This window comes from Camarhynchus parvulus, chromosome Z (assembly GCF_901933205.1).
Source record: "Camarhynchus parvulus chromosome Z, STF_HiC, whole genome shotgun sequence".
NCBI lineage: Eukaryota > Metazoa > Chordata > Aves > Passeriformes > Thraupidae > Camarhynchus > Camarhynchus parvulus.
This window is the reverse complement of record NC_044601.1, coordinates 65,621,236-65,634,975: the sequence shown is the minus strand read 5'-3', so window position 1 is coordinate 65,634,975 and position 13,740 is coordinate 65,621,236. Positions and strand designations below refer to the sequence as shown.

At 37.4% G+C, this 13,740-nt stretch overlaps 1 protein-coding gene across 1 annotated transcript in view; it reads right to left on the bottom strand.

Annotated features, from left to right (window-relative positions):
- The window catches only part of PIK3C3 (phosphatidylinositol 3-kinase catalytic subunit type 3), a 68,628-nt gene that overhangs the window by 52,461 nt on the left and 2,427 nt on the right, over positions 1-13,740 (bottom strand). The window contains exons 3-6 of the mRNA XM_030968362.1: positions 13,205-13,348; positions 10,860-10,989; positions 6,893-6,979; positions 4,799-4,894 (exon numbers count right to left, since the gene is read on the bottom strand). Coding sequence (XP_030824222.1) covers positions 4,799-4,894; positions 6,893-6,979; positions 10,860-10,989; positions 13,205-13,348 — 457 coding nt within the window. The remainder of the gene's footprint in view (positions 1-4,798; positions 4,895-6,892; positions 6,980-10,859; positions 10,990-13,204; positions 13,349-13,740) is intronic.

Below are 13,740 nucleotides of genomic sequence, written 5' to 3'. Positions count from 1 at the left end.
TTTGTTTCCCTACTACATAAATTTTGTGTAGCTGGCTACAGTAAAATATCTCTTATTATTAAAATGCTTCTTTAGAAAGACACTTTTAATTGCATTTACTACTGTCCTATGCCTTTCTAAGTAACAATTTTGACAAAAGTCAAAATAAGAATACACATATCCTTCCTAGTTACGGAAAAAAATGCACAGTCTGCCTGTGGCTGATGATGGTCCCAGAATATGAGCAGGTTGCTTTTCTTATTAGTCTTTAAAAAAAAAGGCATGCACACAAACACTGAAGAGGCGAAGACGGCATTTGCTTACAGTATCTCTGCTCTAAAAGCATATTGCCTAAATAATGAACTTCGCTCTGACCTCACTGCACAGAAATAACAGCATCAAAGTATTTCCATAATAACAAAATATGCTGCATCACTATCAGTAGACTCAACTGGGCTGGAGTCACAGTGTCAGATCAGCATTCACACTGAACTAAGCCCCTGCCATCTCACCAGTCAGAATGCCCAGATCATGTCATAGTAGTTTCATAAAGTCAAATTATATAAAAAAAAAAAGAAATTGTTGCAGGTGGGAGGAATCCTTCTCATAAACACATCTGATGACAGACTGATTTCTATATGCTAATATCTTATCTTCCAATTCCAAACTCTAAGGCTGCAATCTGACTTTGCCTTTTTAGAAACACAAGATTGCAATTTTCCAGTGACAAGTCTCCACTCTGTTTAGAACCTTCACACAAAAACCCTGTATGAAAAACTTGAAACTGGAGGGGATTCAGAAAGAACAAGCTACTAACTTGCTACTAATAAGCATCCAAACTCTTCAGAGTATCCAGGTCCCATGAGGATTCTCTAGGGATAAGCAGCAGGAACACCCATTGCTGTATTTTTTCCCTCAGTGAAAAAATGATAAAATTAGATACATTAACAGAAAAAGGAAAGGTGTCAGCCTGGTAAAGTGGAGCACTTACCCCACAATTAGTAGTCTCTGGAAGACATTAAAAATTCAAAACTCCCCAGGATGAGAACAACAAAAGCACTATTGTCTAAATTTTGCTTACTTACAAAACAACAACAACAAAAGCCTTCCAGTGTGTCATGTCAAAACGCTTATAAATGAAATTTAAGGAGTTTTTTTCCCCAAGACTAGTGTTAAAAGAATGATTTGTACACTCATTGCTGGCAACTCCTTTTGGAACCTTTCAAAAGAATCATGATAATAATTGTTTATTTTAAACTCTTTGAATGTAGTCAGATCATGGTGTAGAGTGAAGCTGAAAAGTGCTAGCTATTCAGTTCAACCACCAGGAAAACCGTTCCCAGTGTTTCATTGCACGACAGAACAAAGCCTTAAGCTCAACCAAAACTTGCCATAAAATAAAGTTTTTCCAAGCACTCATGGGACAAATTACAGTGTCAGGAGCAAACATTTTGAAACAGACTGCTTAATGAAATACTCAAGAAGGCACAATGACACTAGCTGTCCTGTGAAGGATGTCAGCTGTTTAACCACCCTTCTGTAATTCTCCATTATACCTTGAGAGGAACATGTGCAGCACCACAATCCTGACCATACAAACTTAGTAAACCAAACCAGTACCTATATTAGCACTTGAATTTGGCCATGTGCATACTTTTGAAAGTGTCTTTCCTGATCATGCCCATATAGACACCTTTAGTCTACGTCATGAAAATCTCAGAAATCCCTGACATCCTCTAACTGCCAACAACCACGTGGGATGTGATGAAAGACAGACCAGAGCACAAGAACACGGTGCAGGCACTGGGCCTTCAGTGGCCTCTTCCCTCAGTGAATCTGCTCTTCTTGGCTGCAACACTTTCCAGCACAGGCAAAACCTGAGATGACCTGCTATTTTGTCATCAGGAAACAAAAGCAACATCAATACTAAACAGCACTGACTTGCTTTAAACTGCTGTGTTACAGAGCTCTGCAAACATTTCACTACAATAAGGTCTATGTGGGTGACTTTATACAAATATTAGAGTTGATTTAAGACAGTCCACAAAATTTGCAGAAATTTTCCTAACCAGTAACATTTCTCTGTACTTGCCTGAAAATCAGTTTCAGAGCACAAATAAATAAGGAGGTTCTATTTATCTTATTTTTTAAGCAAAACACCATTTAAAGTAACACCAATGAGAACCAACATCTCCCCCACAAAAAAAAGGGCAGATAACCACTGGTGTAGACAGTACTTCTTCTTTTAAATCCATGAAAAATCTCTGATAATCAAATTTATTTATCTTTTTTAATGAACTGGATGCAGCAGTGCAATCATTTACGCACAGACATGTTTCACTTGAAACCCTCACAAAAATACATTAGTGATAAATGCTGGTGGTATTTGTAGTCGGTAATTCATTCAGAATTTCTGCCTAAATGGAGAATCAAAAGTGATGCTGTCATTACTAGCAGACCCTATCCCTCACGTCTTGAACACTGTATTTAAATGAAGTTAACACAGAACATGGAAAGAGACACTGTCACCTCACTTCATTGTAACTGAATGTCAAGTCAAAGAACCCCAAATCCTATCAGCCGCTGTTTAACAGGCTAGTTCTTCCTAAACACTTGAAAACAAATATATCAACAAAACTGTGACAAGTAATCTCCACTTTGACTATCGGTCACAAGCAGGTGACAACAGAACCTTCTTTCATTATGCTTGGCGCACTGGATTGGCGATGGCCGACACACAGACTGCAGACTGTAATTGGAAGCATGACAAAACTGAGAAAACAGGCACTAATTTATGTACCATTTCCCACTGCTGTCAGAAAAGGGTCAAGAACTTGTTGGAAAGCTACTTTGTAACAACAAATCCTTCAAACTGCAGTTAGTTACAGCTCTAACATGTACTATTACACATTCAATTACTTTATTTCTGCAAGAGCAGTCAATTTATAGTTATTCTGCTCCATGCACTTTTAATATGCTTCAGAAACATCTGTTAAAAGAAAGATGCATGCTTGGAGTCTGAATCTTCTTTCCTGTGTCGTGCACATTTATAAAACCACAATGATGGAAAAAAAAGAAGTCATGTGTGTAAATCAGGAATAGTTCATCTATAATGGCAGGTTGCTGGAGGTAACGGAGGGAACTCATGTTTAGAAATGCCATGTTCATTTATAAAAAGGAAAGAGCCTAGAGGACACAAACCCACATATGTTTGCACCTGTGAAAGGCATAGCATGTTCTCATGTAAAGAGCTAGCTGTTAGTAAAAAGTATCAATATTTTCATCATATTCTGTAATGCTCTCCAGAAAAGTATTTCCTTTATTTCCACAGAAGCAAATAATATTATTTTGTTCATGGGGAAATCCGACACATTATAGGTTTTGTTGTGATTTGTAACACAAGGTAGTTTTGCAACACCACAGTTCTCTATAATTGCTAGTTCTAGGATAACTGTATAGATGCACTACAAAAAAATTCATTCTAAAGGCAAAAAGATTTGAAATATGTGGAGAGGTCTCACTGTCAACTACAGTCCCTAAAAAGAAATGCTAAACAGCTAACCTAGACAGCTGCGTAAGACCCGCTTTCATCCATATTACCAAAATTCACCAAGAAACTAAATGAAAAGAAAAACAGTCACAAAAAGAAAATCAACTGTCCCCCCCACAAAACCAACCAAAAAGCTCCAACTAAACACTGCCCTCAGAAAACACTCCTGAAAGCCAAAAAACTCCAAGTCTTGCAATACATCAAATAGTTGAAGCAGATTCTGACCTGTTTTCGCTTTTATTTTTTTAATCCTGCTTTTTGCTATTTAATACTGTATTTTTCACTGCCTTCTTGAAAAATTTTAAGTTAGATCACACCTCTTTCAGGCCAGGCCAACCAGAAACAGCCATATACACAGAAATACTCGTAATCAATGCTGCATTATGTCAACATTTTGTGTAATGAATTAAGCTTTTTAAAATTCTCAGAATAAATGCTCCTTAAAGTTAGCACCTCTGGTCTCAAGAGCACTCCAGTTTCTATTCCTACCTTTTATCTCTTTCCAATAAAGCTGCATTATTCAATAACTTTCTGACTTCTTATGAATCTAAACACGATGAAATATCTAAGACACAATTTTATTTGAAATCAGATTATAGATACACTGTTTTTTCCATCTCAGTGGATCTTTCCACAATACATAGAGTGATAATGCCTTCCAATACCACACTGGTGTCCGTTAAGCTCACTGTCAATCCTCCATCCCATTAATTTTAACTTTAGAAAAATACTGAAGGTGGTGCTTTGCAGATCTGTTTCATAAACAGCAAGGAAAGCTGTGAGACATTGCAATCTAGAAGTTTTTTACTTAATTACTCCACAGCATTTTCAGTACAAAAGACTAAACTTCTGTATTTGTTCATTTTACAGAAAATGTTCACCAGCAGAGCTCCTGTGCGAAGTTTTAATAACTCATCTTCTATAAAGTTAACACTCAATACAGGTACATACCCTCTGGATCTAAGTCATAATTTTACATACAGCTACTTGGAAAGTACTGCTGGATGACTGAAGGAACTATAAATCAGAAAGTTTTTAATCACTCACACTTGTTAAATTCTGTAATCTTGAACTCTATTACACAAATGACTGACATCTGCAATCATGTTGCATCTATACTATCTGATTTGTATGTACATAAACAGTTGTCACTGACAGCTGTCTGCTGCTCTACTGCAGCAGAATATTTCATCCCAGCAGAAAAACCCATTCATTTTAGGTGCATATGCTGCTTTTTAAAGACAACCATAAAGCCTGCAGGGCACATACCTTTTCGTAGTAAACTATTCCATATTCTTTATCATCGCACTTGACGCAACGGAATTCAATCATCAGGTACATAAAATTGGAGCTTCGTTTTTCCCTCTGAGGAAAGAGCCACCACAGATGTGTATCATTTTTTGCAGGGCATCAATCTTCAGCATTCTCAGTACAGCAATTACCCTACTTCCTTTGTGCTGTAACTGATTAATTAGGTTATCAGCTGTTGCAGCAATTATTTAGTTAATCATTTCATAGAACTACTTGAGACCATATCACCTTCTTCCTGACATTCTTACTACCTCACATTCCCACTCTGTGATACGTATTCACACTTAACACATGAAAACCTGTTTTCATCAGCAGCTTCCAGCTGTGGGCTAAATGTATTAAAAAAATGCAACGCAGAATCAGATGACCACGGGGTAACTGGTGTTTGTTTTTGTCCAAATCATTACCTACAATTATACACATCAAAGTAAAACACAGAAGATATAGAAAGAACAAATCATTTTTTTAAACCAACATCATAAAAGAGACAGAATAAACTTGGACAACAAGACTAGATTTGCAGCTTATTCATCTTCAGAGGAAGATTTGCTCGTATATGCATTTTTTTAAATGCTCTACTCTAGAAAAAGTGCCTAGAACTTTAAAATCTGGGTGAGAAACAAGCAAGAAGTTTAGCAATGAGTAATGTAATTTCAGTTCATTTAATGCATTCATAATGGCTTAACTTTCCACCATACACCAAGTGGCTCTCTGTTTAAAGCACAGGTCTAAAAATTTTATTTCACTGTATTTTTACTGTCAGTGAAGAAGAAAAAGCCGAAGGGAAAAAATGAGATAAAAAAGATGATAGGCTAATTTCTAAAAAACATCAAAATATTTATAGAGGCTTATAAAACCACAGATTTTAGTTAAAAAAAGAATCTGACTTCCAAACCTCCAGCTGCCAATAACACAAAAAAGATCTCAGAGCACAGGAAAAAACAGTTCTTTCGTGCAAGATGAGTATAAGAAATTAAACAGTTTGAGCTGATTTTGCTCAATGAGGGTTAAAACCTCATTTAGGAATTAAACTACCAGATTATTTTATTTTTAAAAAAATATTTGTTCAAAACTACAAATGTCTTTTCTCCACACCCGAAGTTAAAAAAATAAAGTTGAACAGCTCTGAAGCCAAGGAACAAGTCAAAGGCCTAAAAAGCTCCCCATCACAACTTAAAATACTAGAGATAAGTTAGTCATGCCTAACAGTGTTCCAAGCTGTTCCAAATTATTAATAAAGTCTATGTTCCATGATCAATTTCACTTGAAGCTGAAAACAGTTAAGAGAGCTGTGTACATGGTGGATGAAATGCTGGACATAAGCTGGCCATGTGCACTGGCTGCCCCAAAACCAGCTGTGCTGAGCTGAGCTGCTCCTCAGCAGGGTGGGCAGCAGGTCACGGGAGGTATCTCTGCCCCTTTGTGCTGTGATACCCCACCTGCAGAGCTGCATCCACCTCTGGGACCTCAATATGAAAAAGATGTGGACCTGACGGAGGGAGTCCAGGAGGCCACTGAGATACCCCAAGGGCTGGAGTACCTTTGCTTTTGAGACAGGCTGGGAGAACTGCGGTTGTTCAGCCTGGAGAAGAGGAGGCTCCAGGGCCTAAAGGGGACCTGCAGAAGAGCTGGAGAGGGACTTTAGACAATGGCATGGAGTCAGAGGACTGAACTGTGAGAGTGCTGAGGCCCTGGCACAGATTGTCCAGAGAGATGGTAGAAACCTCATCATCAAAAACATTCAAGGTCAGCCTGGACAGGGCCCAGAGTATCCTGATCCAATTGAAGATGCTCATTGCATGCAAACTCATTGCAGAGGGGTTGGACTAGATGGCCTTTAAAGGTCCCTTCCAAACCAGTCTATTCTGTGATTTTCATTATTACTAAAGTAAAATCAACTTCAAGCTTCCAAATAATTACTTTTTCCTTCACCACTTGCACTGGCAGTTGAAGGAAATAACGCCAAGCAGTTAAGTCTCCTAAAGAAGTGAAGGTTCATATTATCATGATAAACCTCCCCAAAATTCCAAACCTGACCCTACAATGACTTACCTCATTGATCATTTCTATTTCTCTAAAGGTGAGTCTGTCCAGCCAATCCACTTTCACCATGTGACCTTGCCGATGAGACTTGGTGAGCTGCATGAAAAAAACCACAATAACATTCAAATTGCTCAGACCAAGAAAAAGAACACCAAAGTTCTAACAGAGATATTAATATGAAATCAGACAAAAAAAAAAGGAACTGAAAAAACTGGACTCACCTTGCATAGCAGACACATAGTGACACAGTACACACCTTGTAAACAGCCAAACCATGCCATAAAAATAAGACTACACTCGAAAATACCAATCCCAGCAAAGACCACAATAATAATCCATGCACATCACTTTTGCATTTTTAACAAAGCAAAACCAGGAACCTTTTTCTTAACTAAACAAAAAGACATAAGGCATAAAAAAGACATCCCATTTTTGTATTACTATGTTTCATATAGTAAAACTCATCAAGCCAAACAAAAATAAAGTATTTCATAAACTATCTATACTAAATATTTCTGCCTCTGTCAGCCTTTCCTAAACAGGAAAGGCTGTTTCCAGACTGAGACTATAACTGGGTCAACTAAAGATCTTAGAGCAAGTCATAGACAGTTCGCTTTCTCCTTTAGTCATCTGATTAATAGCTCAAGTTTTATTCCTATGCTTACAAACTACCGTAGCAATAGCAAGAAAGTTGTTTAAAGGCCTCATTAAAAATGGAAGACAAGATGAGAGCATACTACTTGTAGTTTCAGATACCCTAACAGAATTTTTAACAGTAATTTTTTATCCAGCAGAGGACCACAAAAATATGAAGATCACCTTTTTGGTTGCTAAGAAATGACAGATATTCTTCAACAAAAATCAGTAATTATTGCAGAATGCAAGAGATGTAGAGGGACTAGAAGACATTAAGTTCCTTTACCTCTCAAAGAAATTAGTATTTGTCTAGAAAATGGCTAGCAAAGATACCCCTCAAAATTATTCTTATTAGGGGAAAGGTTATTATTTAATTAACTTTGTTCTGTGGTCAGCCTGCCCATCCATGAGCATCTGAATGTGAACAGGCCATACAGTGACACTGTCACTTCTTGCAATACAGAGACCTAGGACAGCAGGAATGAAGGTACAGGAGAACACAACAACAGCCTGCTGCTGCCACATAGAACTGGAGATGGTATTAGTACAAAAAAAACCACAGAAGATTTAAGACTTGGGATACACTGGGAGATGTCCAGGTTGCACGATCTGTCAGATACATGCACTAGACCATCCACAGCTCAACACTAGAGGTACACTAAAAATAAAAGTCACTATGAAGATAGAGAATTGAAGAGTTTGCACCAATTTTACTGTTTCATTATTTGCTCTCAAATCCTCACTAAACTACTGTCTTAACAGTACAGGCACAAGTATGTTGGGCTAAAGTTTGTGTAATCAATGTCTTGGAGAAAAAAACTTGGTCACAAATTCTTAGTTCATTTTCTTGTTCACTGCACTAGGGAATAAAGAAAATGAAAGTTATTTTGTGTGTTTCTGAAGAAAATTATTAATATTTTAAACCTTTGAACCTCCCTTTTGAGGAAAGAAGTTGTAATACAGCAATTAATTAGGTCTGCATACAAGACCTGGAAGATCTGTGAGCATACAGATACACATGAAGAACTGTTGTCTTGAATTAATATTTACAGTTTAAAATAAGAGAGAAGCTAGTATCCCCTTCAGAGAAAGAAGCATTCGTCATTAGCTACTAAGTAAGATGCATCCCTTTAGATAGTATCTCAACATTACTATTACCTAATTTCATTCAGCCAGCAGAAGGTATGATGGAAATGAATGGATCAAAAAGAACTTAAGAATACTTTAAGTTTAAGTAGAATAAATTAACACACCACTCATGGGAGAAACCTCTTAATGTCATTCATATTTGAGAATGCTAAACTACCCTTCCCATTAATATTCCTTAGAACACAAAAAAATCTGCATTCACAATGCCTCCAGAATGCAAAGCCATGTTTTCTCCATCAGTAGCAGTTTTACGAGCAACATTCATGTGGTTTTTTTGAGAGCACAACCATATGGCACCTCAACATGAAACGGGAGACTTGCCACACTATCAATTATTTAAGGTAAGGTAAAACTCTTTGACCACCTACTCACTGGTTTTATACAAATTCCATGTAACAATAAGAAACACATACAGACACAAACTCAGAAGCATGTCAAGAAAGGAGTTATCTTTCAGATGGAGAAAAGATCTTTCCCAAGCTCTTCTCAAAGTTACCCATTATCTGGAAGACTCTAGTTTGGCCTCAGGTACCAATATCAATCAATAGCACAACACTGGACAAATCTGTTCAATAAATAGACCAAGAACAACAAAGCCCACACAAACTTGCCATGTATGTACCTAAGTGCTAGTCCTTTTACCTGTATTCAAATATACCTTCACACAGAGTAGCATGAGAAGGCATTCAGAAACTGGTAAATAGGTCACAGAAGAACTGAAGCTGATTGTGTTTGAATAATGGCTATTTAGGAATGACACATCACAAGAACCTCCTCTGCTATGCAAACAGCTGTGCAAATGAAACCTCCCATAGACACACTACCCAGAAACCCTAATTTCCCTAGCATCTGATGGTAAAATGGTTTTATAAAAAGGACCACAACAAAATATCAGTGAAAACACTCCTCTTTCAGAAATTAGCATCTCCCAAAACAGCTTTCAGAAGAAAAGAATGGGGGCAGTGATGTTATTAGCTTTCTGTTAGCCATTAACTACAACTCTAAATAGGATGTGAAAGAATTCCCTCCTATTCTCCCATTCCTCAGAGGCCTTGGGCCATCATCTACCAAATGCCAAAACAGGCTAAAACAGAATGAGCTATTTTAAGACTGAAGTACTCTATTTTATTTGTGCTTTTTGAGCTAGAGAGAGCGAGTGGCAATATCTGCAGAACAGAACTAACATGAAAGGCATGGCCTACACTTTCAAAGCCCTTCTCAGAAACCCACAGCATCCATCATATAACCATGTGACAAACTGGAAATAAAACTTGGTATTTAGTGTCTTTTTACAAAGACTCCTTAGGCCAGAGGGCATTTACTCTACTATGATCAAGAAATGGGGCACCACTGGCTTTAATGAGTGGCTTTAATTATAAATTCAGTGCAAACTACACTAATAAAACAGAGACCCTTAAAAGAAAGCTAGTTTATCACTGTCATAAATCTCTAGATGAGAAAATGGTTCTATCTTTCATTGGGAGTCCCACAAAGGTCTGCATAAAATCTGGGAGACCAAGATTAAGAAGAAAGCTCACTGAACAGGCGGACTGAGCAGTTTGGAAAGCTTGGGGTAAGCTTACCTGAATAATCAGAGATCATCTAGTAAAACAGCCCAGTAACTAACAGACCAATTTCAGTAGTTTTGATGGCAAGAATATACTCTGCCCACAAAAGCTTGGAGGCAAAAATACTAATGTACATATTCATGAGCTTAAATGAATGAAACTTGGGTTAATTTCTGCAGTTCTACTCAAGTTCTTTCTCATGTACAGGTATGACACCACTTCTGAACACTACACCACACAGCCTCAAAGATAACAGATGGTCTCTGAAAGAAACTCAACTGTCCTCACAAGTCACTGTTAGGAGAGGCTCTTATTAAACCTGATGGAATTTTACCTTTAAGCATCTTCAAGGCATATTCATGTTTTAATTCTTTACAAAGAATTTAGATCTTAAGTTGTTACAACAAACTGCTACGCATAATAGAAGGTTTCTTAAAGAAACACTTCAGAAGCAATTAAATATGATCTGCTTTACTCCTTTGTATAAATCCTGTGAAACATCTAAATAACCAAAGGAAGAGAGCTATCACATGAGAAAACAGCACTGGAAGTTGTATTCATTTCTCTCCAGTGAAGTGCATGTTTGTCACATACATTTTAAAGGTTACTTGCTATTCCATTACCTTTGCCAAGCGGCTCATTTGATCTTCAGAGACTGTACTGCTGGTTCTCCCAGGAGTTTTGGTGGGCTCAGAGCCATCAGCTTCTACATTGGGCCAGACTTTCAAGTCATGCATTCCTTGTCGAAACATACTGCAGGGAAAAATGCAGAATCACTTTAGGAAACTCAATATAATACAGCTGTCAGGAATCAAAGTTGAGCACCAGCTGCAAGAAAATGAAGTTGCTTGCTTTGTCAAAACTACAAAATTGCATAATTGAACTCTACTGCATAACTGTCTTGCACCTTGTGTTCTCTACAACCTTTATTTATGGCACATGGAGTTTAGAAGAAAATTGTCAAGTCAGAGATAACTTATTCGGCAAGTGGAAGAAAAATGGGTAATTCCCAAAACCAGTGGGGTGGTACAAACACAAACTGAGGAGAAAGCTCGACCTTCATAGTTTTATTATTTGTAATGAAGCACAAAGTATTCCTCTTGACTTGCAAACTCTACCACTAACCCTAGGCCTGCCAGTATGAAAAAAATCAACTAAAAAGCTACCTAAGTTGCATCTGAAGGTCAACAGCCATAAAGCAGCCTTCTGAGCTGCCAAATAAAAACAGTAAAAAAACCATACCAAGAAAAAAATGCCAAAACCCTCCACACACTGCTTTCTCCACCAATGCTTGAAATTGAATTGATAATTGAACAGAACTTTGCAGGGTAACTGACCACATCCTTTCTCTGCTTATCTTGCACATTTGTGCTGATCCACCCATAAAAGATGCCCCAAGAAATCAAGTGCATTCATTACCTTTGCCAATAAGAGCTCATCGCTTTACTCTAAAAACTTCAGGTAAATACAACTGACAGGAATATTTTAAAAAGTGAACCATTAAAAATGAGAAATAACAATTATAAAGACCATCTGACCTTGAATTTACACATCATTTCATCGAGTATTACTACAAGGGTTTTCTTTTAAAAACTACAAAATCCAAGAATTTTTTGTTGGTTTCTCTCCATCAACTTCATCTGAGTTCCACATGCTGGAACTAAGACTTATAAATTAAATTTATCTTTTTCCAAGTACTGTGCTTTAATGCTTTAACAGCTACAGCAGTCTTTGGGGCACAGTCCAATTGATCAGGTTCAATTTTTTGCCTTAAGGCAATCTCACCAGTTTTTGTTCAAGCAGTATCCTCAATGAGAGAGATACAACCTTACTCTACAGTTACTTTTGGCATTCAGGCATCATTAGAGCAGCTTTCCTAACGATAATCTAAATTTTTTCTATACTTCAGTCTAAGTGAAGTCTTACTTCTCATCCACTGGCAAGACAAAACAGGCTATTTCTCCCTATTTTCCAGCAGTATATACACACTAGAAAAATGTCCCTACATTCTTTTTTTTCAGCCTGACTAGGTATAACACTTTGTCCATCACACCTACTTGCTAGGTATTCAATGATACAGACACCCACTAGTCAGAAATTTGACTGAAGTTAGGTAGAAAGAACAGAATACACTCCAGCTGAGTGGAGAAGGAAAGGATAAGAAAAGAAAAGGGTACAGAAGTATCTCTGATGTACATACTTATAAACCATTTATGTAGTCAATGTTGTGCACACATTTTACAAGAGCGCCATGATGCTGAACCACACAAAATTTAAGATTCATTCTAAACTACAAATCTGTTCCTCTCTTTCCTGGGCAGCTGCTCCCCACTTTGTATGTGATAACAATCAATCGCAAAAAAGTACCTGTGTCTCTTAATTTTCCTTAGACTACAATCTGTTTTCTCAGTCTCCTTTGCACTTAGGTAAGATTCTTTCGAGGTAATGTTTACCTCACAGATTATTATTGTAATCCTTCCCACCTTAGTATTATCATCCACAAATTTAATAGAACACACCCTCTATTGGATCATAGCATATTAACTTTGAAAAGTGCTGATTTACTGAGTGACATTTTACCCCCTATAAATAACAGTGCATTCACAACCTAATTGCAAGCCACTTAAACAATTCTTTTAAAGTAATCAGTACTGGCATCCATGCAGTACAAGGGTGTAGATGTGAAGTGATTTCAGCACTTGCCATCTTAAAATCCAAGCCTGTAGATCATCAGAAAAAAAAAGAAAAAAGGTGTTATACAGAACACTTCTTTTATACAACACTGCAGCAAGTGTGAAATTACACTCAGGAATAATCAGGAGCAAATCACTAATGTATCTGATTTTTCAAACATGGAACTGTTAACCTAGTTTAGAAAATATTTAAAAACTTATTTCTCATAACCCATGCCACATTACTATCCACAGGTGAGCTTTAAATGTGTACCAGAGAAGAAAAAGCAGTATACCCATATTTTCCAAAGAGTGAGACCGTTGTTCCTCCCACAGGAACGGCTTTACCAGGTCCATACACATCCCAGATGGTCAGAGCCACCTGAGCATTCCGAGGCAAGTCTGGATACTTCACAGGCAGTTTCAGCCATTCGTTCCAGCTGCAGAGAAACACCATTTATTAGTCATAAAGCTTTACAATTCAAGTTACTCTCTATTAGTTTAAATAAAGATTTCTTAGGGCAAATGGACTATTTTCCTGTGGGTTTTAACTATTCAAACACCATGACTAAAGCCTACACACCAAAAGAAAAATATTCTGGCTTGATGACTGAGTAGCAAGGATCAGGCTGTCAGTGAACAGCATGAAAATGTATCACTCCTGGCCCCAGAAGTTACTTGGAGTAGCAGGACATGCCCAAGAACACAAGTAGCAATTTTATCACTTACCCTTTACACTAAAAGGTTGTTTTTGTGCCGGCTGGAGAACACTAACTATACGGACACTTGAAGAAGCATAAGCCATTTTATAGAAGACAACAGAAAACAAATC